Genomic DNA, 21,493 nt, shown 5'->3' with positions numbered 1-21,493 from the left:
TTAGTTCGAGAAACTTGGGTGCGGGTAATAGTAAAAAATTTAATAAAACACCCCCCGAACAGGAGGTGGCGGTAATGTTTGGTTGCAATCAACCACAGCATCAACAGAAGAACATGTAACCCATCTATGGAGGCTTGTGGAATGAATCCTGCTGATGAGTAAGTGTTCAACTTGCAATCAACCGCCACACGTATTTTATAGGCATGCATTCAACTCCTAGATGACATGTAATTGAACTTGAGAAGAGACTTTCTAAAAGCTTGCAAGCGTTGGCTAACTTTGTCCCGCTAATAGTGAAACAAACTTGCTACTCGCTGGCTAGCCAGTCTATTTCGCTAGCTAGCTTATTATGCTAGCAGTCACAAGTACAAGCACTCGGGAAGCAAAATGTCTTGCAAGTTGGTGATCGACTCCGTGTTGAATCGTAGTGCACATTTGTTCTTATGTTTGGTTAGATCGCTTGCAGACTAAGTGGTAGCCGCACATTTCCTGGCTGTACACCTTTCAGATATACGTGCTTATTGAGTTCTAGCGTGTTGAAAAACCTGCAAGTTTACGCTGGAGGTTCCCTGGCACTGGTAGCAACAATCCCGGTGGATGTAGTTTGCGCGTTTGTATCGTGTGTAGATTTGTGACCATTTCTATTGTATGGTGTCAATAGTGGTCAATCTATAGATGATGGGTCATATGATAAACCGTTTTTACACATCTTTAAATGTTAGATTTAACGTGTTAATAAAACTGCACCTTTTAACCAAACCACACAAAAACACAGCATGGTCAACGCTAGCTTACGAGTTAGCCAATCACATCGTTTAGAAAAGTATCCCTTGAACATAATAATACTTGTTTTAACCAAATTGCTCCGTACTGCATCTTCGCACTTTACAAGCAATGTATCTATCATGGCTGAATCCTGTATCCTTGCCACCAACTACCGCTCTTTTCTCTCTCCGTCTCTCTCAGTATGGAGGTGGAGGGTTGGGATTCGGGCCTGGAGGAGGAGCTGGGTGTCTCCCTGGACGAGCTTAGGAAGTGGATAGACGACGAGGTGGAGAGAAGTGAGGCGGTGAGACAGAGGAAAGCCCAACTGGCTGAGCTGAAGGACTGGGTGGAGCAGCGGGAGAAAGAGAAGGCTACTGTTGAATCGCTCTTGGACAACGCCAACCAGTGAGTAGACTGTCTGGATCTAGACTCTGAAGTAGCTCAATGTTTTGGGTAGTTCAATGGGGGAGGGGGCAACAATCGTGGCCCCCCTAAATGTAGAGTCTGAATAATTATACCTTTTAGTCTGTGAATGCCTGCAAAGCAGTGAAGAAAACAATGCAGTGAAGAAAACGATACGACAGCAATAATGTTTAACGTTAATACCCTCTAACGGTACAGTGTTTCGAGAAACTTCCCTGTTCAGGGTGTTGGCGTCATTGTGCTCCCATCTGTCTGAGCAGGTCCATCCAGGAGTGTGCCACTCTGGTGAAGCGAGCGTACGGTAAGAGAGGGCTGGTCTACAGGGAGAGCAGCTCCGAAGACGAGGGAGGAGAGAGGAAACCCTCTGAGGTCATCGAGATCGATGACGACGAGGACGACGACGTCATCGCTGTGGGCTGCCGTACGTGTTTGCGGGCTGTTTCATTCGAGTGCTGGGTTCACCGATGTTAGGTTTGTGCGAGAGGGAGTTGTTCTGACTGGTGTTCCTCTGTGTTCCCCCTCTGTATACAGTAGTTCCGCCAAAGACGCCTGTGACTCCTGTCAAGGATGCAGCAGTAAGAACAGTGGCCTGCCCACACGAGAACACACTCTCAAAATGAACTGAAATCCAAATCGCTTCCTGTTCTGTGGTTGTTTTAAATGTGTGTCAGTTTCAGGAGGCGTCTGCAGCCATCCAGAGGTCGTCCCAGCAGGTCCAGACACTGGTGAAGATGGTCAACAAGACCCCCACAACCGTTCTACCGTCTAAACCCACTATACAGTCAGGTGGGAAGGCACATCAACACCACTCATGATCTACCGTACTGCATCCTGTCAAACTCTCCCTCAGAGGACCCCTGAGATGAGGACAAGCTCACCCACGTGTGTGTGTGTGTCTGTCTGTCTGTGTGTGTGTGTGTCTGTCTGTCTGTGTGTGTGTGTGTCTGTCTGTGTGTGTGTGTGTGTGTCTGTCTGTGTGTGTGTGTGTGTCTGTCTGTCTGTGTGTGTGTGTGTCTGTCTGTCTGTGTGTGTGTGTGTCTGTCTGTGTGTGTGTGTGTGTCTGTCTGTGTGTGTGTGTGTGTCTGTCTGTCTGTGTGTGTGTCTGTCTGTGTGTGTGTCTGTCTGTCTGTGTGTGTGTGTCTGTCTGTGTGTGTGTGTCTGTCTGTCTGTGTGTGTGTGTGTGTCTGTCTGTGTGTGTGTGTGTCTGTCTGTGTGTGTGTGTGTGTCTGTCTGTCTGTGTGTGTGTGTGTGTGTGTCTGTCTGTGTGTGTGTGTGTGTGTGTGTGTCTGTCTGTGTGTGTGTGTGTGTGTCTGTCTGTCTGTGTGTGTGTGTGTGTCTGTCTGTGTGTGTGTGTGTGTGTGTCTGTCTGTGTGTCTGTGTGTGTGTGTCTGTCTGTCTGTGTGTGTGTGTCTGTCTGTGTGTGTGTGTCTGTCTGTGTGTGTGTGTCTGTCTGTGTGTGTGTGTGTCTGTCTGTCTGTGTGTGTGTGTGTGTCTGTCTGTGTGTGTGTGTGTGTGTGTGTGTCTGTCTGTCTGTGTGTGTGTGTGTGTGTCTGTCTGTCTGTGTGTGTGTGTGTGTCTGTCTGTGTGTGTGTGTGTGTCTGTCTGTGTGTGTGTGTCTGTCTGTGTGTGTGTGTCTGTCTGTGTGTGTGTGTGTCTGTCTGTCTGTGTGTGTGTGTCTGTGTGTGTGTGTGTGTCTGTCTGTCTGTGTGTGTGTGTGTGTGTGTGTGTGTGTCTGTGTGTGTGTGTCTGTCTGTCTGTGTGTGTGTGTGTGTCTGTCTGTCTGTCTGTGTGTGTGTGTGTGTGTGTGTCTGTCTGTGTGTGTGTGTGTGTGTGTCTGTCTGTGTGTGTGTGTGTGTCTGTGTGTGTGTGTCTGTCTGTGTGTGTGTGTGTGTGTGTGTCTGTCTGTGTGTGTGTGTGTGTGTGTGTGTGTGTCCTCCAGGTGTGGTCCAGTCCCCCAGGATGCACCTGCCTGCGGTGGTGATGTACCAGGCTCCCGGCGGGCCGGCCACTCAGCCCAACCCCTCCCTGAAGGAGGACGAGCTCCTGGTGGATATGAGCATCCTGGGAAAGAAACGCACCAAAACCTGGCACAGAGGTTCTCTCATTGCCATCAGCCCCGTCGGTAGGTCATGTGATCATTTGTACGCATGCTCAACACACACTCACTTCCGTGGCATGTGAAGAATAGTTGTGCGCGTTTCTTTGTACGTGACGTTACATCTGAGAGCAGAACGTCCCACCTCTCCTTCCGTGTGTGCAGGGAGCGGTTTTAAGTACAAGGTGAAGTTTGAGAACAAGGGCAAGAGCCTGCTGTCGGGGAACCATGTGGCGTTTGACTACCACCCCACCCTGGAGAGGCTGTACGTGGGCGCACGCGTGGTCGCCAAGTACAAGGATGGGAACCAGGTGTGGCTGTACGCTGGCATTCTGGCAGAGATGCCCAACAACAAGAATCGCATGAGGTGAGTGGAGAGGATGGTGTGAGAACGATGTGGTAAACAATCATACCCTCTCACATCGTCAGCAAGGTACCCACTCTAAAGCCTTCATGAGGTGAAAAACTGTGTTTATTTGCAGGTTCCTGATCTTCTTCGATGATGGTTATGCTTCATATGTGACCCTGCCAGAGCTGTACCCTGTCTGCAGACCACGTAAGACTCCTCCTCTTCCTCCTCAGACGAGCTCCACCTCAGCTCAGCTGCATCACAGTAACGACTCCCTCCTCCCCCTCCCCCCACCCCTCTCCCAGTGAAGCGGACCTGGGAGGACATCGAGGACGCGTCGTGCAGGGACTTCATCGAGGAGTACATCACGGCCTATCCCAACAGGCCCATGGTTCTGCTGAAGGCGGGGCAGGTCATTAAGACAGAGTGGGAGGGAACCTGGTGGAGGAGTCGTGTGGACGAAGTAGACGGGAGCCTCGTCAAGATCCTCTTCCTGGTATGACATCACAGCCGGGTCAAACCTTCTGCGTGGGCTGGGAGTCAGATGGCTGAGCGGTTAGGGAATCGGGCTACCAATCAGAAGGTTGCCAGTTTGATTCCCGGCCGCGACAATTGACGTTGTGTCCCTGGGCAAGGCACTTCACCCTACTTGCCTCGGGAGAATGTCCCTGTACTTACTGTAAGTCGCTCTGGATAAGAGCGTCTGCTAAATGACTAAATGTAAATCTGTCAATGTTTTTTGTGATTGACGTTGGTTTGAGGTACTGGAGGAGAAAGAGATTCGGGTTGGGAACATGGCGGCTATAGATCATTTTAGATCGCTTTGGCCTTGATTCCCGCAACTCAGGATGGAGGTATTATGCTGAGGTTGAGTGCCCCCTGGTGGTAATGTGTGGTGCTGCTCTCGTCAGGATGACAAGAGGAGTGAGTGGATCTACAGGGGCTCCACACGCCTGGAGCCCATGTTCAACCTGAAGATGAACACGGCCAACTCCCAGGAGAAGAAGCTCGCAGGCCAGCAGAGGACCAGGCCCAACATGGGTAACACACACACACACACACACAGACTATCTATACCCCCCCCGCCCCGCACACACCACACACACACACTCTCTCTCTACACCCCACACACACACTATCCACCCCACACACACACTATCCACCCCACACAACAACAACACAGACACTCCCAATAATTGCAGACACACAGTAGCACAGTGGGCCTGATGTGTGTGTGTGTGCGTGTGCAGGTGCTGTAAGGGCCAAGGGCCCAGTGGTGCAGTACACCAGTGAGGGGACCTCCGGTGCCCCCCAGAACCCCCCCTCCACCACCACACGGTCCCAGCCCATCGGCCCTGCGTGGATTGAGTGAGTAGCACACTGCAGGAGAGTCAGTGCTCAGACACTGCAGGAGAGTCAGTGCTCAGACACTGCAGGAGAGTCAGTGCTCAGACACTGCAGGAGAGTCAGTGCTCAGACACTGCAGGAGAGTCAGTGCTCAGACACTGCAGGAGAGTCAGTGCTCAGACACTGCAGGAGAGTCAGTGTTTTAGAGGAGCTGTGGACCTACACTTCTTTGTGTTCTTTATTCATGTGTGGTAAATAACTGTTACTACTAGCCAGCCAGTCAGGTCTAAACAGCCGAATGAAGAGCAGCTGGATGAGGAGCAGCTGGATGAGGAGCAGGTGGATGAGGTGGTGCAGGTGGATGAGGTGGTGCAGGTGGATGAGGTGGTGCAGGTGGATGAGGTGGTGCAGGAGCAGGTAGAGACAGCAGGTGGAGTGCAGACTGAGGAGTCTGAAACTCATCCAGGAGATGAGGCCAGTGTGAGGTGGAGCCAGTGTGAGGTGGAGCCAGGGTGAGGGCTGAGTCATGACGTCTTGATGGATGGATCAAGGATATCCTGATTCATCATAAATATGAATTCCAAATGAACATATCATACAAATGACATTCTCAGACCTCTGTAGCTCAGAGAGACATTTGCAGCAGACCAACGTTTGTGTCTTATTGTTCCTGAGTCCTGTTTCTTATCTGTCATTCCTCTGTCGACACTCTGACTGGTACATGCGTAGAAACTCCAGAACCTAGACTGAAGTCACACAGGAGACAGGAGTCTAGCACACATCCTATCCTCCCTCTGAACAAGAGTCTCTCTCTCAGTAACAAACAGGTGACAAAGAAGACTTCCCCCCAGTTTGGCCCTTCTCCTGGAGGAGTGGGGAATAAGATCACGCCCACTCCTGTGACCTCAGTGCTCCCTCACAGCCCCTCCAGGTGAGCACACGCACACCACCACCACCAGTAAAACCACCAGCCTGCACAAGCACAAGACTCACTAAGCCTTCACTCTCTCTCTGTCTCTCTGTCTTTCTCTGTCTCTCGCCCCGCAGAGTTTTTGTCCTCAAACCAGGTACGACCCAGACCCTGACCCCCCTCCCCCAGGTCCATCACCCCATACAGCCCCTGCAGCCTCCGGCTCCCCCTCCTCCTCCCCCGCCCCCCGTGGCCCCGCCCCCCGTGGCCCCGCCCCCCGTGGCCCCGCCCCCCGTGGCCCCACCCCCCGTGGCCCCGCCCCCCGTCCCCGTGACGACCCCCCACCTGGTGGTCAGTGACCGTATCCCCCAGGAGTCTTCCTACCGGGCCCCCAAGGACCGCGTGTTCTACCTCCCCCACACCTGCCAGCCCGCCTGCCTCAACCGCATCCGCCCCCCCCGGCCCGACTTCCACAGGGGCAAGAACCCCCTGCTCATCCCCCTGCTGTACGACTACAGGCGCCTGACTGGCCGACGGAAAATTAACCGCAAGGTAGGGCGGGGCTTACAGCACAACATCAGCACTGCCGGGGAGGGGAGGGGAGGGTTGGTGTTGGTGGCTGTAGCAGTTTGAGTTCAGGTTGGGATTATCAGGAGATCATGGAGACATGCCCCAACTCTTTATGTGAGAGTCAGATGGCTGAGCGGTTAGGGAATCGGGCTAGTAATCAGAAGGTTGCTGGTTCGATTTCCCGCCGCACAAAATGACGTTGTGTCCTTGGGCAAGGCACTTCACCCTACTTGCCTCGGGGAGAATGTCCCTGTACTTACTGTAAATCGCTCTGGATAAGAGCGTCTGCTTAATCTGACTAAATGTAAATGACAAGAAATGATTGACAGCTGAGCAGCTCCTCCCACTCCTGTCCAGGTGTCGTTCCATGTGATCTACAAAGCCCCATGTGGCCTGTGTCTGCGCAACATGGCGGAGATCCAGCGCTACCTGTTCCAGACCCACTGTGACTTCATCTTCCTGGAGATGTTCTGCCTGGACCCCTACGTGCTGGTGGACCGCCGCTTCCAGCCCCAGGAGCCCTTCTACTACATCCGGGACATCACCAAGGGCAAGGAAGACATCCCTCTGTCCTGCGTCAACGAGATTGACATCACCCCCCCACCTAGTGTGGCCTACAGTAAGTCTGGAGAGAGTGTCGTTGTGTTAGTGTCGTGGTGTTAGTGTCGTGGTGTTAGTGTCGTTGTGTTAGTGTCGTTGTGTTAGTGTCGTGGTGTCACAGTGTCGTGGTGTCACAGAGTGTCGTGGTGTTAGTGTCGTGGTGTTAGTGTCGTGGTGTTAGTGTCGTTGTGTTAGTGTCGTGGTGTCACAGTGTCGTGGTGTCACAGAGTGTCGTGGTGTTAGTGTCGTGGTGTCAGAGTGTCGTGGTGTTAGTGTCGTGGTGTCACAGTGTGTCGTGGTGTCACAGAGTGTCGTGGTGTTAGTGTCGTGGTGTCACAGAGTGTCGTGGTGTTAGTGTCGTGGTGTCACAGAGTGTCGTGGTGTTAGTGTCGTGGTGTCACAGAGTGTCGTGGTGTCACAGAGTGTCGTGGTGTTAGTGTCGTGGTGTCACAGAGTGTCGTGGTGTTAGTGTCGTGGTGTCACAGAGTGTCGTGGTGTCAGTGTCGTGGTGTCAGTGTCGTGGTGTTAGTGTCGTGGTGTCACAGAGTGTCGTGGTGTCACAGAGTGTCGTGGTGTCACAGAGTGTCGTGGTGTTAGTGTCGTGGTGTCACAGAGTGTCGTGGTGTTAGTGTCGTGGTGTCACAGAGTGTCGTGGTGTCACAGAGTGTCGTGGTGTTAGTGTCGTGGTGTCACAGAGTGTCGTGGTGTTAGTGTCGTGGTGTCACAGAGTGTCGTGGTGTTAGTGTCGTGGTGTCACAGAGTGTCGTGGTGTCACAGAGTGTCGTGGTGTCACAGAGTGTCGTTGTGTTAGTGTCGTGGTGTCACAGTGTCGTTGTGTTAGTGTCGTGGTGTCACAGAGTGTCGTGGTGTTAGTGTCGTTGTGTTAGTGTCGTGGTGTCACAGAGTGTCGTGGTGTCACAGAGTGTCGTGGTGTCACAGTGTCGTGGTGTCACAGTGTCGTGGTGTCACAGAGTGTCGTGGTGTCACAGAGTGTCGTGGTGTCACAGAGTGTCATTGTGTTAGTGTCGTGGTGTCACAGAGTGTCGTGGTGTCACAGTGTGTCGTGGTGTCACAGAGTGTCGTGGTGTCACAGAGTGTCGTGGTGTCACAGAGTGTCGTGGTGTCACAGAGTGTCGTGGTGTTAGTGTCGTGGTGTTAGTGTCGTGGTGTCACAGAGTGTCGTGGTGTTAGTGTCGTGGTGTCACAGAGTGTCGTGGTGTCACAGAGTGTCGTGGTGTCACAGAGTGTCGTTGTGTTAGTGTCGTGGTGTCACAGAGTGTCGTGGTGTCACAGAGTGTCGTGGTGTCACAGAGTGTCGTTGTGTTAGTGTCGTGGTGTCACAGAGTGTCGTGGTGTCACAGAGTGTCGTGGTGTCACAGAGTGTCGTGGTGTCACAGAGTGTCGTGGTGTCACAGAGTGTCGTGGTGTCACAGAGTGTGTGTGACCAGACCATGTTGTCCTCCCAGGTAAGGAGCGTATCCCAGAGGATGGTGTCTTCATCAACACCAGCCCACAGTTCCTGGTGGGCTGTGATTGCACCGACGGCTGCAGGGACAAGTGAGTACCCTTGACCCCCCCTTGAACTTTGACCCCTGGTCTGCTGGCCTGTGTAGCCCCTGTGTTGACCCTTGACCCTGTGCCTCCTCCCTGCAGGTCCAAGTGTGCCTGTCACCAGCTGACCCTCCAGGCCAGCGCCTGCACCCCGGGCGGGCAGCCTAACCCCCACGCTGGATACCTGAACAAGAGGCTGGAGGAGTGTCTGCCTACAGGGTGACACACACACACACCACACACACAGCACACACTACACACACATGCAGGGCCTCCGCCACTCCAAACCAGCGTACAGTCACATGCAGAGTCGTACCTTAAGCCTGTGGAGCGTCAGAGAGTGTGTTTTGATTTTCCTTCCCTCTCGCCCCCGTCCCCACCAGGATCTACGAGTGTAACAAGCGCTGCAAGTGCTGCGCAGAGATGTGCACCAACCGGCTGGTGCAGCACGGCCTGCAGGTGTGTCTGCAGCTCTTCAAGACCCAGAACAAGGGCTGGGGCATCCGCTGTCTGGACGACGTGGCCAAGGGCTCCTTCGTCTGCATCTACGCTGGTGAGGAGGAGCGCGGGGGCAGGGGAGAGGTGGGGGAGGCAGGGGAGAGATGGGGGGGGGGGCAGGGGAGAGGTGGGGGAGGCAGGGGAGAGGTGGGGGAGGCAGGGGAGAGATGGGGGAGGGGGCAGGGGAGAGGTGGGGGGGGGGGGCAGGGGAGAGGTGGAGTTGGTTGGCGTCATTTTTTTATATCCATTACTTTTATCCTCACCCCCCCCCCCCCCCACCCCTTTTACCTCCTTCCTTCTCAACGGCGGTCGACAGGTAAGATCCTGACTGACGACTTTGCTGACAAGGAGGGCCTGGAGATGGGGGACGAGTACTTTGCCAACCTGGACCACATTGAGAGTGTGGAGAACTTCAAGGAGGGTTACGAGAGCGAGGCCCACTGCTCGGACAGCGATGGCAGCGGGGTGGATCTCAGCCGGCTGAAGGTGTCCCTCTCCACCAGCCTGGGCCTCAACAAGACCGGCAGCAAGACAGACCGCTCCAAGGCAAAGGGCAAAGGTCAGAGGTCACACTGGGTCATAATCAGAAAGCTATATGGCGGGGGAGAGCTGACCAGAGCTAACACGGTGGTTCTCCTCCCTGACCAGAGCTAACATGGTGGTTCTCCTCCCTGACCAGAGCTAACATGGTGGTTCTCCTCTCCCTGACCAGAGCTAACATGGTGGTTCTCCTCTCCCTGACCAGAGCTAACATGGTGGTTCTCCTCCCTGACCAGAGTTAACATGGTGGTTCTCCTCCCTGACCAGAGCTAACATGGTGGTTCTCCTCTCCCTGACCAGAGCTAACATGGTGGTTCTCCTCTCCCTGACCAGAGCTAACATGGTGGTTCTCCTCTCCCTGACCAGAGCTAACATGGTGGTTCTCCTCCCTGACCAGAGCTAACATGGTGGTTCTCCTCTCCCTGACCAGAGCTAACATGGTGGTTCTCCTCCCTGACCAGAGTTAACATGGTGGTTCTCCTCCCTGACCAGAGCTAACATGGTGGTTCTCCTCTCCCTGACCAGAGCTAACATGGTGGTTCTCCTCCCTGACCAGAGCTAACATGGTGGTTCTCCTCTCCCTGACCAGAGCTAACATGGTGGTTCTCCTCCCTGACCAGAGTTAACATGGTGGTTCTCCTCCCTGACCAGAGCTAACATGGTGGTTCTCCTCTCCCTGACCAGAGCTAACATGGTGGTTCTCCTCTCCCTGACCAGAGCTAACATGGTGGTTCTCCTCTCCCTGACCAGAGCTAACATGGTGGTTCTCCTCACCCTGACCAGAGCTAACATGGTGGTTCTCCTCTCCCTGACCAGAGCTAACATGGTGGTTCTCCTCTCCCTGACCAGAGCTAACATGGTGGTTCTCCTCCCTGACCAGAGCTAACATGGTGGTTCTCCTCTCCCTGACCAGAGCTAACATGGTGGTTCTCCTCTCCCTGACCAGAGCTAACATGGTGGTTCTCCTCACCCTGACCAGAGCTAACATGGTGGTTCTCCTCTCCCTGACCAGAGCTAACATGGTGGTTCTCCTCTCCCTGACCAGAGCTAACATGGTGGTTCTCCTCCCTGACCAGAGCTAACATGGTGGTTCTCCTCACCCTGACCAGAGCTAACATGGTGGTTCTCCTCCCTGACCAGAGCTAACATGGTGGTTCTCCTCTCCCTGACCAGAGCTAACATGGTGGTTCTCCTCTCCCTGACCAGAGCTAACATGGTGGTTCTCCTCTCCCTGACCAGAGCTAACATGGTGGTTCTCCTCTCCCTGACCAGAGCTAACATGGTGGTTCTCCTCTCCCTGACCAGAGCTAACATGGTGGTTCTCCTCCCTGACCAGAGTTAACATGGTGGTTCTCCTCTCCCTGACCAGAGCTAACATGGTGGTTCTCCTCTCCCTGACCAGAGCTAACATGGTGGTTCTCCTCCCTGACCAGAGCTAACACGGTGGTTCTCCTCTCCCTGACCAGAGCTAACATGGTGGTTCTCCTCACCCTGACCAGAGCTAACATGGTGGTTCTCCTCCCTGACCAGAGCTAACATGGTGGTTCTCCTCTCCCTGACCAGAGCTAACATGGTGGTTCTCCTCTCCCTGACCAGAGCTAACATGGTGGTTCTCCTCTCCCTGACCAGAGCTAACATGGTGGTTCTCCTCCCTGACCAGAGCTAACATGGTGGTTTTCCTCACTCCCTCAGATGATGAAGACTCCTCCAAGGACGGCGACAGCAACGGTGAGGATGATTCCAACGATGAGAGCGACAGTTCAGACGACACGTTCAAGAAGGACCCCTACCACAGCACCAACTCTGTGTGGAGGAGCTACACCACACGCCGGCAGGCCAAGGGCATCAAGGAAGGTGTGTGTGTGTGTGAACACTCGCTGCAGCTTCATGTAAAGGAGACGTGTTCTCTTCAAGTCTCTCCCTCCTCCTCCTCATGTCTCTGTATCTCGGCCTGTCCAGGGAGCCAGGACAGTAAGGATGGGCTCAGTGCCTCAGCAGGGGGCTCAGAGGACAGGAAGTCACCCCACCTGCTGGAGGAGACGGGGAAGAGCAAGGTGGCCTCCTGGCTGACCAGCCAACCCTCCACCTCTCAGACCGCCGTCAAGATGGAGGGCCTGAAGCTGGAGAAGATGGTGAGAGGGGATCAAGAGATGATCTTTAGTTCAGCTTTCTGTTGGATGGACTGGGGTTTGTTTGACAGGGCCATACGCACATCGGTCTGTTGTCAAGATTCAAAGAAGTCGTTGTCTGCAAGAAGCCTTGGTCTTGATCTTGTGTCTCTGTGGTAGGAGGGCGGGAAGAAACAGGAAGTGATGACTCTGTCCGACAGCGACGACGTTCAGACCATCAGCTCCGGATCGGACGACAAGGAAAGAGAGAAGAGTATCCAAGGTGAGGAGGAAGAGGGGGGGTGTTGAGCGTGTGTGATGAGGGGAGCTAGAGAACATGCTACTTTAGTTCTTCTGTCTTCCCTAACGAGTCCTGCCTCCCCTCCTCCCTCCCTCCCCCTCCTACCTGCCTCCCCCTCCTGCCTCCCTCCCCCTCCTACCTGTCTCCCCCTCCCCCTCCTGCCTCCCTCCCCCTCCTACCTGTCTCCCCCTCCTCCCTCCCCCTCCTACCTCCCTCCCCCTCCTACCTCCCTCCCCCTCCTGCCTCCCTCCCCCTCCTACCTGTCTCCCCCTCCTCCCTCCCCCTCCTACCTGTCTCCCCCTCCTACCTCCCTCCCCCTCCTGCCTCCCTCCCCCTCCTACCTGCCTCCCCCTCCTGCCTCAGGAGTAGTGAAGCGGCAGGTGGCAGTGAAGTCCACGCGGGGCATCGCCCTCAAGGGCTCCCACAGCATGATGGTGAAGCATGGCCCCAGTGTGGGGCATGCCCCCAGTGGGCCCGGGGTGCAGGCTGGGGGGCCCCAGAGCCAGGGGGGAGGAGCGGGGGACAGCGGCCCCCAGAACACTCGTCAGTTCTTTGACGGTGAAGAGTCTTGCTACATCATCGATGCCAAGCTGGAGGGCAACCTCGGACGTTACCTCAACGTGAGTCGTCCCAGACGCCCACCAGACTCCAGTTATCTGGTTTGTTATATCTGGGAATGTTTGTTTTATAAATCTGTGTTTCCTGATGGTTCTCCCTGTGTTGTGCCTAACAGCATAGCTGCAGCCCCAACCTGTTTGTCCAGAACGTGTTTGTTGACACACACGACCTGCGCTTCCCCTGGGTCGCCTTCTTTGCCAGCAAGTGAGTCAGCGAGCGCACAACTCAACACTGACAGACAGTCCTCAGGGTTTTGGTTGAAAATATTTAATATCATACTGGAACTGTGTTGCTCTTCTGTAGAGTTGATTAAGAGTGAAGCATTTGTATACAGATTTTAACCGTGTGTGTGTGTGTGTGTGTGTGTGTGTGTGTGTGTGTGTGTGTGTGTGTGTGTGTGTGTGTGTGTGTGTGTGTGTGTGTGTGTGTGTGTGTGTGTGTGTGTGTGTGTGTGTGTGTGTGTGTGTGTGTGTTCAGGCGTATCCGTGCAGGCACAGAGCTCACCTGGGACTACAACTACGAGGTGGGCAGTGTGGAGGGCAAGGAGCTACTCTGCTGCTGTGGATCAACAGAGTGCAGAGGGAGGCTCCTGTGATCAGTGCACCTCCACACATCCCTCTCTCTCTGTCTGTAACTCCACACCCCCCCTCTCCCTCTCTCTCTGTCTGTAACTCCATGGCCCCCCTCTCCCTCTCTCTCTGTCTGTACCTCCACACACCCCCCCCCTCCCTCTCTCTCTGTCTGTAACTCCACCGCCCCCTCTCTCCCTCTCTCTCTGTACCTCCACCCACCCACACACCCCCCCCCCCTCTCTCTCTCTCTCTCTCTCTGTACCCCTGTGCCCTCCTCCTCTCTGGGTACAGCGTGAGGGTGGAGAGCAGGACTTCTCCCATGTCTGGAAGACCAGCCACCATCCAGTCACTAAGCTACTCTCTCCTAGGAGCTGTGACATTTCAAAGTGTATTGTTTTTTTTAAACTTTTTTTTCTACACCTCTCTGCTGTACTTACTACATAGTAAAGAAGAGAGGGGGTACATCAATGTAGACTCAAATTATTGTGTTATATTTCCAGTTGTAATTTTTTTATTATAACTGTTTGTGTGCTCACTTTGTTGGTGTTTATTTGTCTGCCAAACTGATGTGTTTACGTTAGAATAAACTTTCATTTTCCACACATGACCCGGAACTGAGTTGGTATTTACGGAACAGCAGTGCAAGTTTACCTTCCTTATTGGTTCAGAATAATAAAATGATTGTGTATTGTGTTGCGCTTTACCCTGCTTCAGTCTTCTGTTTCACACTTCTTTGTTCCTCCTCTCACTGTGTGTGTGGTGAAGAGAATATTTTATTTTTTTGAAAAAATGCACAAATATTTTGGAAACACTTTTGAAAGGTTAAACCAAAAAATATATATATTTAATTTGTATTAATCTTTCAAAAATAATGTTGCATTGTGTGTGGTGACCAAAAGAGCTTGCGGACCCCTCCATGAGAAAAGAGCAGTGAGGTTAATCTTGAAAAATACTTGGGACGACAATACAAATTGATCCAAAGTGCTGTACATAATGCATAGCAAAACTATGCTATAAAACAACTATTAGACCTCACATGATAAGGATTCCAAAACTTTGAAACATCTGCTTTCAGTAAAGTCTCATCAGTCAAAAAAACACAAGGAATGAAACTGGATCAGAGGGCTTCTGAGAGTCGAGAGGCCTGATAGATCTGGTCTGACCTCAAGCATCCGTGTCGTGACTGATGACAAGGGAATGTACAGTGGCTTCCACTTTGTCAATCTCAAGAGGTACGAAGCAGGCTTTCAGATATACTGGGGTTATTCTCCACATTGTGGCAGCATTAGCCTTTTGTACTTGATCTAATTCTGTCCCTTGGCCCTCGTCCAGCCTGCTGTCTTGAAGAGGCCTGGGGCTAGATCATCCTCAACGCTGGGCTCACTGCTTCACCAGAACGATGCCCTGACCGGGATCCAGGCCCCGCCCCCTGCCTCAGGTAAACACACCTTCTGATAGCTTTCAGATGTCCAGCACACTGGCAGCATTAGCCTTGTGTGTGTCTCACTCGACATCCATCTGTCCTCCACCCTGCTGCTCATGCAGGAGGACCAGGACGTCTGCTGGATGGTGACCCTGAGGTTTTCTACCCCCAACAGGACATGAATGACCTGCTCCGGGTGGCTATGAATCAGGTACATACAGTCACACATACACGCCTGAGACTGTCGATGTGTCAGCTCTTCCTTGTCTGTTAGTTTGACCACACGCCTCCAATTAGGTTAAGATTCAAATTAGCATTAATTAAATAAAGCCCAAAAATATATAGTAATCAATGAACCTTTATGGCATATGAGTTTATTTACTGTAACATTTTACACATTATTTGGTAGCAATATATTTGCACATAGCTGGCCCAAGGCATAAGCGAACTAAGCGGCTGCTTAGGGCCCCCGTGGCCACCAGAGGGCCCCCAAGAACACATGACATTACAGCTTAATTAAAAAAAACATAATTTCTGTTTAAGGCCCCCTAAAGGCTTGGGCTGTCCCTGTATTTGCCTACAGGTGGGTTTTCTTTGATCTTTTTGCTGAAGTGTAGTCTGTGTTTAAATGAGGGTGGTGAACCAGGGGCGAATCTAGGTTCCCACTTTTGGGGGGGCTAAGTCCCGAGATGAAACTTATTATTTTTCCTGTGACCCAGCAAAACTAGGGGGGTCTGGGGGCATGTTCCCCCAGAATACATTTTTTTTAAATAGTGTCCTCTAGTGGGTTTTAGGAAGAGAAATTAATACGTAGATTTAAAATATGGATTTAATATAAAAAATTGAAATATGTTTGGGTTTTTTTTGGGGGGGGGGGGGGAGCTCCAGCCCAAAGGAACTCTGAACTCTGTTCACTTCTGGCTGCATTTGAGAACAGTGTACTGCTGATCATCTTCAGGGTTGATTACTGATTTGTTACGCTGTCTTCTTCCTGGCCCAGCTGATTGGTTGAACATTACACTGGAGTACATCACATCTGTCTGAAAATTAGATTTGATCTATTAATTAGATTCTATTTGATTCCCACAGAAGACTGTGTCTCAGTACGCCTTGTGTACATTGTGAATGGTTTAGTATTCACCTGAAGGTCACACATGGGAGAACCTTGATCCTGTAGAACAGCCCTACCTGAAGTCCAGAGACACAAGATGTCAGTCACTGCCCGTTAATGTGACGTACTACACATTGGAGTACTTGTAGTCATGGTTACCTTCACGCATGCTCCAAACAGCGTGAGCCGCGATAATGATGATGAACACCATACACAGTCCTGCAACTGCCACAGCTGAATAAAGTAAAGGCAAACACACGTCTGAAAAGACAAAAACGAGATTATGCCTAATGGAGAAAAAAAATCCCAATCATATCCATCTGTCTTTATGAGTATTGATGTTGTACAAAAGGGGAAGTGTGTTTCTGACCAGGGTGTGACTGTTGGAAAAGAACCGTTTCGTTGCTTTTCAGTGTGCGGTTCTTTCCAGTTCGAACTTCGCACCACCACGCTGTCACATCCGGATCGTATTCAGTCTCCTCTCTCCCGTAATTTTCATGATACTCCAAGACTTTATGTCTGTCGCTGTACCAAACTGATCTCACTGTATACGCACTCAGTACATAATATCTATAAAATACATGATGGTCAGCTGTAGCAATTGATGGGTGTAGGACAATATTGACGTAGATCTATGGTTTCAATCTATTGACAAAAAAAGTTACTCTTACTGGTTATTCTTCATCAACGATGCCCATGTTTGGCCCTCAGATTTCTCTCCCCTTGATGACAGGAATGTAATTGTGACTCCTGGTGCGCTAAGCCCGTTTACAACACAACGCAACCTGTGGCGCCTTTCTCCGAAGTCATCATGCAAATAATGTATTTTCTGTTCATCGCTTTGGTCCTCAGTCAGCAAAATAGCTTTAGGACTGATTTTATTGTGGTTAGCCATTGACGAGGCCTCTTAAGAATAAAGACAGACATTACACGATTAAAACATGCTGCAAGTTAATTGAGGTCATCATTTAGGCTAGTTTGATGACTAATCTCTTAATTGTTGCCTATATTATAAAACTGCTAACCTTCGACATGCAAAATCACACCATCGCCATGGAATCCCTGATATGTGACTTGCTCTCCGCAGTAGTAACGTCCGGAGTCTGACTTGTCCACGTGCAAAATCTGAAGTCCTGCACCATTTGTCAAACCATTTGTCAGGAACCGCTCTCCTTTCGTGTTAATGATTTCCAGTGATCCGTTTTGCTGGATGCGTAACCAGTTCAATAGTATCGAATTACATTTCCTATCGCAGTGGCATGGTAAGAACACGTTCTCTCCCACCTCGGAGTAGATCACGGAACTCGTTTCAACACTCGCTGAAACGATAAACATTTAGCCTACATTTAGTTTAGATTAAAGTAGCCTAACCTGTGGGTTAGGGTTATAAACCGTTGAGTTGTAAAGATTATGACATATATAATACATCTTGATGACAGACATTGTACATAAATCCTCAAATTATTAGGACTACATTAAATACATTCCGATCAAATCTCATTTAGCCTATTTAGCCTATTTAGCCTATAGGATTGCATTTTAATAGCCTGATATTATGACTTACCTAGAGTTGACAATGCGTTTATGAGAGTAAAAATAGCATACATTTTGTGACCTAAAGCCACTGTTTGACCTAAGACTTCCGTAAGAAAGTGGTAGCCTATTAAAACAGGTAAGCGACCCTTAGGTGTTCATGCACTGGCGTCCTACGCCCTCCGTACCTTCAACTCGGAACAAACAGCTCGTTTTTTCTCTTCCGACACCACAGTTGTTTGATGATTTAGAAAACACTTAACAGTAAAACAACCGTTGAAGACACACCCAGCGTCCTTTACATCACATTGACCTTCAGCGCTACACCACATCTTCAATCTCCTTTACGCTGACACACAGACTACTTTCCACGCGTGGTTTTAGATGTAGCCTATCCTGACCACATCAAACCCCAGGCTGTCTTGAACATGCTCCTGGGTCGCAGCGGGATGCTATGTGACGTGTGAACGGATAAGGACAATGCACCAGTTTCAACACCACTGCTTCTGTGCATCTTGCATTTTCAATTTGCTTGGTTTTGGCTCCCTGGCAGAATGCGGGTCTTAGGCCTATATTACAAATGTTTCTGTTCTCAATAGGCCTATCAAAACAAGTAATACAATACAGTTAATGATCATTACTATACGTTGTGAATTTCGCTGTGATTATGCACGAGTAAACATAGGCATGCACACAATGGTATTGGTGACAAACCTCGTGAGCTATACAGATACAAAAAAAATAGGCTTATAGGTCAGCAATGTCAACTTTGTCAGTGCTCAGTACGATTTAAAGCGTTACGGGTGTGTGCGTGTGTTCGTGTGTGTGAGAGAGACTGTTGCAGCTACTTAAAGATCGCCAAGACGACAGGCAATATTAGGCCATACATCACAAAACAAATGACATAAACCGCATTTCTTCTTCAACTATACAATTTAAGAAAGCTAGAAATATCACAACCCTTTAAATCAGAGGCGTGTGTTCTGTCCTATATTTAACCAGCTATTTGGTTTGAAACAACCCAAACTGGGTAGTTTTAAACCCAGCATTTAACCCATTTATGAGGTCAAATTAACCCAGACTTCGAGTCAATATGAACCATATTTGGGTTGAATGATCAACCCAACATGCTGGGTTAAATGGTCAACCCATCTTGCTGGGTTAGTTTAACCCAACGTGTGTTCTGTCCTATATTTAACCAGCCGGGTTGTTTTCAACCCAACATTTTTTTAAGTGTAATATTGCATTGAACGTGGAGCTGCCGTCGACCCCTTTTTACGCTCAGACACGTAGATAATTTTCCAGACGTGGCTTTAAAGGGTAACCGCAGAGAGAAACATCTTCACATTTCAAAAACATTTATTTTCACATGGTGACAGATATATCTGACAATTCGACATTGTTCTAACACATCGTTTACATATTTTTATTCGCCATCTGTAAAATGCACATCGTAGATTATAAAACACATAGGAAGATAGAATATGTCATAGCAATTGTTAGGCTGTTGAGGCGCACGGAAGTGGGCAATATTCAGTTATAGGCTACATATTTAATCTTTGTACAGCCCAATTTATTTATATCCCACATTCTTTTTTTAATTGTGATTGCACAACATTCAGATAGTATTGTGTTTTCTAATCTAACATTTCAAGGGCGTCAGCTAAAACGACAGCCTCATAGAAATTAAACTGCAGCAGCCATATGTGAGAACACACTCCACACATAGCTAATGATTCGATTAGGCCTATGGATTATAAATGTATCTCTACTTTATAATCTCATTTTATTTTAGGCCATGCTATAGCGAAATATTCAGCTCCTCCGAGATAACCTGTAGGCGGTGACACACCCGCTCCTCGTGGCCCGCACAGCGGCCGCTGCACCGGCCAGCAGAAGCAGCAGGCTGGCCAGGAGAACCACGTACAGCAGGATATCACAGGAACCCGTCACTGTGAAAGTAATAACACATCACGGTCTTGAAACTGTCGGTTTGGTACGGCAAAACGAATGGTTGAAGCAGAAGGTGCTTACCATTCTCGGTTGTTAGTATTTGTGTACCGGATTGGATCATGATTCCTGTGCTCTCCTGACGACACACACACGTGGCGGCCTTTACTCCGTCTGCCAATGACGGGATGAGGATGGTTGATTGAGTGAACAAACCGTTTTCGTCAAACGATCTGATTGCCTCGCTTTCCACTGTCATGTTTTGTCCGTCAACTCCCATCCAGTATGGTTTGCTCCATCCCTGCACGGCACCGATGACCTCGCAAAGAAACATGCGCCCCGGTCCGGACTGTAGGAAGACACGCATTACCGGGACGGAAAGTTGTTCTGAGATACACAGACAGAGAGGCAATAATTATTAATATATTTCTAACAACAACATAACATTTATTTTGAATGACAACATCGATAATAAGCCTACATTTGTAGGATACAAGTGTATGTTCATACTGGGCGTAAAACAATTTTATTTTTTATACAATTTTCCCAACATAAACCTTTGTTGCAGTCTAATCGCAAACAGCTGCATCTCAACATCGAGCACCATTTTTTGTGTACAATTATTTGACACGCTTAGGGTTACCTTTCACGACGATGTCCTGTATAGTTCCTGCCTCGAAGTTCACGCCGTTACGCCTCACTCCAAAGTATCGGCCGGAGTCCTCAGTGGTAGTTTTGGTAACCGTCAACGTGATATTGGAGCCGTCAACTGCGACAAAGTAACGGTTGGGAGTTTGATAAGACATGCTGAAGAACTTTACCAATGTCACCTTGCCGCTGAGATCCTGTTTGAACCAGGTAACTTGGGTACTGATAACTGTTTCGAACCGGCTGATGAGGGTCATGTTGTCCCCCTGGTCTCCGAAATGGACCGAGCTGGAAGTGAGGTACACATCAGCTGAGCCTGGAAAAATAAAGAAATTATCCCAAACATTCTCAACGTTTATCGTACGTTTCCACTTTTAGTTATTTTTATTTCGTTTTGTCATTTTCTTCTGGTGCCTAAGGTTAGCCTATATTAGACCTATATCCCTGAACACATCCTGCAAATAAAATTAAACACTGTTGATCGCGTTGTCACACCTATATTAAATTAGCCCCTCTATATATTTTTGATTAACTAAAATGTTCTTACCAATTAATAAAACGATGCACAAAAAGAGTAGTAAATTCATGTTTGATATGTGAGTTCTCCAGATTTGTCACCGACTACTCTAACTAGGCATAATGGGATGCGTCACTTCCTCGCCTGTCACCTGTTCGTCCCTGCGCAACAGACCATTTAGGGTGGAAATCTGGACTGTCAATTCAACTTTCAGACAAAATCCCAGCAGAAATATGTTTTATTACCCATGTGTTTTGGAGCGGCAAACAGGTTGCTTTGCCACAATTTGGTTTGTAGAAACGTTTCTTTATCTATTCTTGAGATTTTGTGATGTTTATTCCGACAAAGACTATAGTATAAATTGTGTTATTTAGGCCGAGGCACTCTGAAGGGAAAGACAAGTTTGTAACTATTTGGTTATTTTTTTTACATCAATTTAAAGTTTAGTTTTAGTTGCTTAGGCTAATGAAAATTGTAGGTTAAAGTCACATTTAGTTTTTTTTTTTGCTTTGATTTAATCAATATTTAGTCCGTAGTAGTCAGTTTTTATTTGAGTCTTATTGAAGGCATTGTGTTAGTCATCATTTTCCGCGGGTGAAGATGAGGATTTTTTAAATTTTTATCCCAGCCTACTAATGGTTTCGTTTGACTTTTTGAAGCTTTAGATTTATTAGTAGGCTAGGCTAGTCTCTGACCATTTTAACTTGTTCACATAGTAGCCAACGGAACAAGGGCATTTGCGCGGACATGCCCCAAAGGAAATCATCATCCAATGAGAAATATGCATGGTTGCAGTGAATGTGTAGTACTTGCGCTTGTAGATAAATGCATGTAAATGATTGGTTAAAAAGGTAGACTAAACAACAGATGTTTCGAGGTGGTTACTGTGTTGTCTGCCCAGTGATGCCAAATCAGCAACTTTGTTGCTAGATTTAGCCGCTTTTCAGAATACCCTGACAATTTTTTTTCAATATGCACCCAGTAACAAATTGAGCTCCTTAAAAAAAAGAGGAACTGTTAGCAAATTTTGAAAAGTAACTCCAACGTTACGTGAAACGATTTTC

At 49.5% G+C, this 21,493-nt stretch overlaps 4 protein-coding genes across 6 annotated transcripts in view; 2 read left to right on the top strand and 2 right to left on the bottom strand.

Annotated features, from left to right (window-relative positions):
- Positions 1-89: 89 nt before the first annotated feature.
- Positions 90-13,854, top strand: setdb1b (SET domain bifurcated histone lysine methyltransferase 1b). Of its 2 annotated transcripts, XM_084668925.1 has the most exons (26): positions 112-158; positions 967-1,170; positions 1,449-1,609; positions 1,720-1,763; positions 1,860-1,974; positions 3,128-3,310; positions 3,449-3,650; positions 3,766-3,839; positions 3,938-4,128; positions 4,544-4,673; positions 4,883-5,000; positions 5,252-5,318; positions 5,373-5,491; positions 5,797-5,910; positions 6,027-6,441; positions 6,817-7,078; positions 8,526-8,616; positions 8,713-8,829; positions 8,994-9,163; positions 9,425-9,667; positions 11,341-11,502; positions 11,608-11,780; positions 11,937-12,039; positions 12,421-12,677; positions 12,791-12,879; positions 13,153-13,854. In XM_084668925.1, exons 1-26 carry the CDS (start codon positions 127-129, stop codon positions 13,268-13,270), a joined length of 3,954 nt encoding a protein of 1,317 aa, XP_084525051.1. In that variant the 5' UTR covers positions 112-126; the 3' UTR covers positions 13,271-13,854. The 2 variants fall into 2 exon arrangements, with proteins under 2 accessions (XP_084525050.1, XP_084525051.1); XM_084668924.1 differs by lacking the exons at positions 5,252-5,318; positions 5,373-5,491 and having other exon boundaries at positions 90-158.
- A 1,216-nt stretch (positions 13,855-15,070) lies between these two features.
- On the bottom strand, positions 15,071-17,388 carry LOC146301618 (uncharacterized). The gene is made up of 7 exons (XM_084671624.1): positions 17,346-17,388; positions 16,807-17,100; positions 16,453-16,687; positions 16,152-16,351; positions 15,941-16,042; positions 15,812-15,858; positions 15,071-15,710 (listed from the first exon to the last, which is right to left on the bottom strand). The coding sequence occupies exons 1-7, from the start codon at positions 17,386-17,388 to the stop codon at positions 15,582-15,584; spliced, it is 1,050 nt and encodes a 349-aa protein (XP_084527750.1). The 3' UTR covers positions 15,071-15,581.
- Positions 17,389-18,685: 1,297 nt separating this feature from the next.
- Positions 18,686-21,493, bottom strand: part of LOC146301617 (uncharacterized) — a 6,571-nt gene continuing 3,763 nt past the window's right edge. For both annotated transcript variants that reach the window (XM_084668920.1, XM_084668921.1), the window contains 3 exons: positions 19,908-20,228; positions 19,349-19,651; positions 18,686-19,266 (listed from right to left, as the gene is read on the bottom strand). In XM_084668920.1, coding sequence (XP_084525046.1) covers positions 19,130-19,266; positions 19,349-19,651; positions 19,908-20,169 — 702 coding nt within the window. In that variant the 5' untranslated portion in view covers positions 20,170-20,228 and the 3' untranslated portion in view covers positions 18,686-19,129. The remainder of the gene's footprint in view (positions 19,267-19,348; positions 19,652-19,907; positions 20,229-21,493) is intronic.
- LOC146301616 (uncharacterized) overlaps positions 20,663-21,493 on the top strand; it is a 6,140-nt gene continuing 5,309 nt past the window's right edge. The window contains exon 1 of the mRNA XM_084668923.1: positions 20,663-20,718. Coding sequence (XP_084525049.1) covers positions 20,663-20,718 — 56 coding nt within the window. The remainder of the gene's footprint in view (positions 20,719-21,493) is intronic.

This window comes from Hypomesus nipponensis, chromosome 2 (assembly GCF_054491055.1).
Source record: "Hypomesus nipponensis isolate SF chromosome 2, ASM5449105v1, whole genome shotgun sequence".
Classification (NCBI taxonomy): Eukaryota; Metazoa; Chordata; class Actinopteri; order Osmeriformes; family Osmeridae; genus Hypomesus; species Hypomesus nipponensis.
This window is presented reverse-complemented; position numbering and strand designations above follow the sequence as displayed.

Coding starts and splice junctions, on each gene's coding strand:
- setdb1b (XM_084668925.1), top strand. CDS start 127: ATGGAGGCTTGTGGAATGAATCCTGCTGATGA. Junction 3,651..3,765: donor AACAACAAGAATCGCATGAG/GTGAGTGGAGAG, acceptor GTTTATTTGCAG/GTTCCTGATCTTCTTCGATG. Junction 11,503..11,607: donor GGCCAAGGGCATCAAGGAAG/GTGTGTGTGTGT, acceptor CGGCCTGTCCAG/GGAGCCAGGACAGTAAGGAT.
- LOC146301618 (XM_084671624.1), bottom strand. CDS start 17,388: ATGTATGCTATTTTTACTCTCATAAACGCATTGTCAACTCTAG. Junction 16,043..16,151: donor TTTCCAACAGTCACACCCTG/GTCAGAAACACA, acceptor TTGTCTTTTCAG/ACGTGTGTTTGCCTTTACTT. Junction 15,859..15,940: donor TGTTTGGAGCATGCGTGAAG/GTAACCATGACT, acceptor TCTGGACTTCAG/GTAGGGCTGTTCTACAGGAT.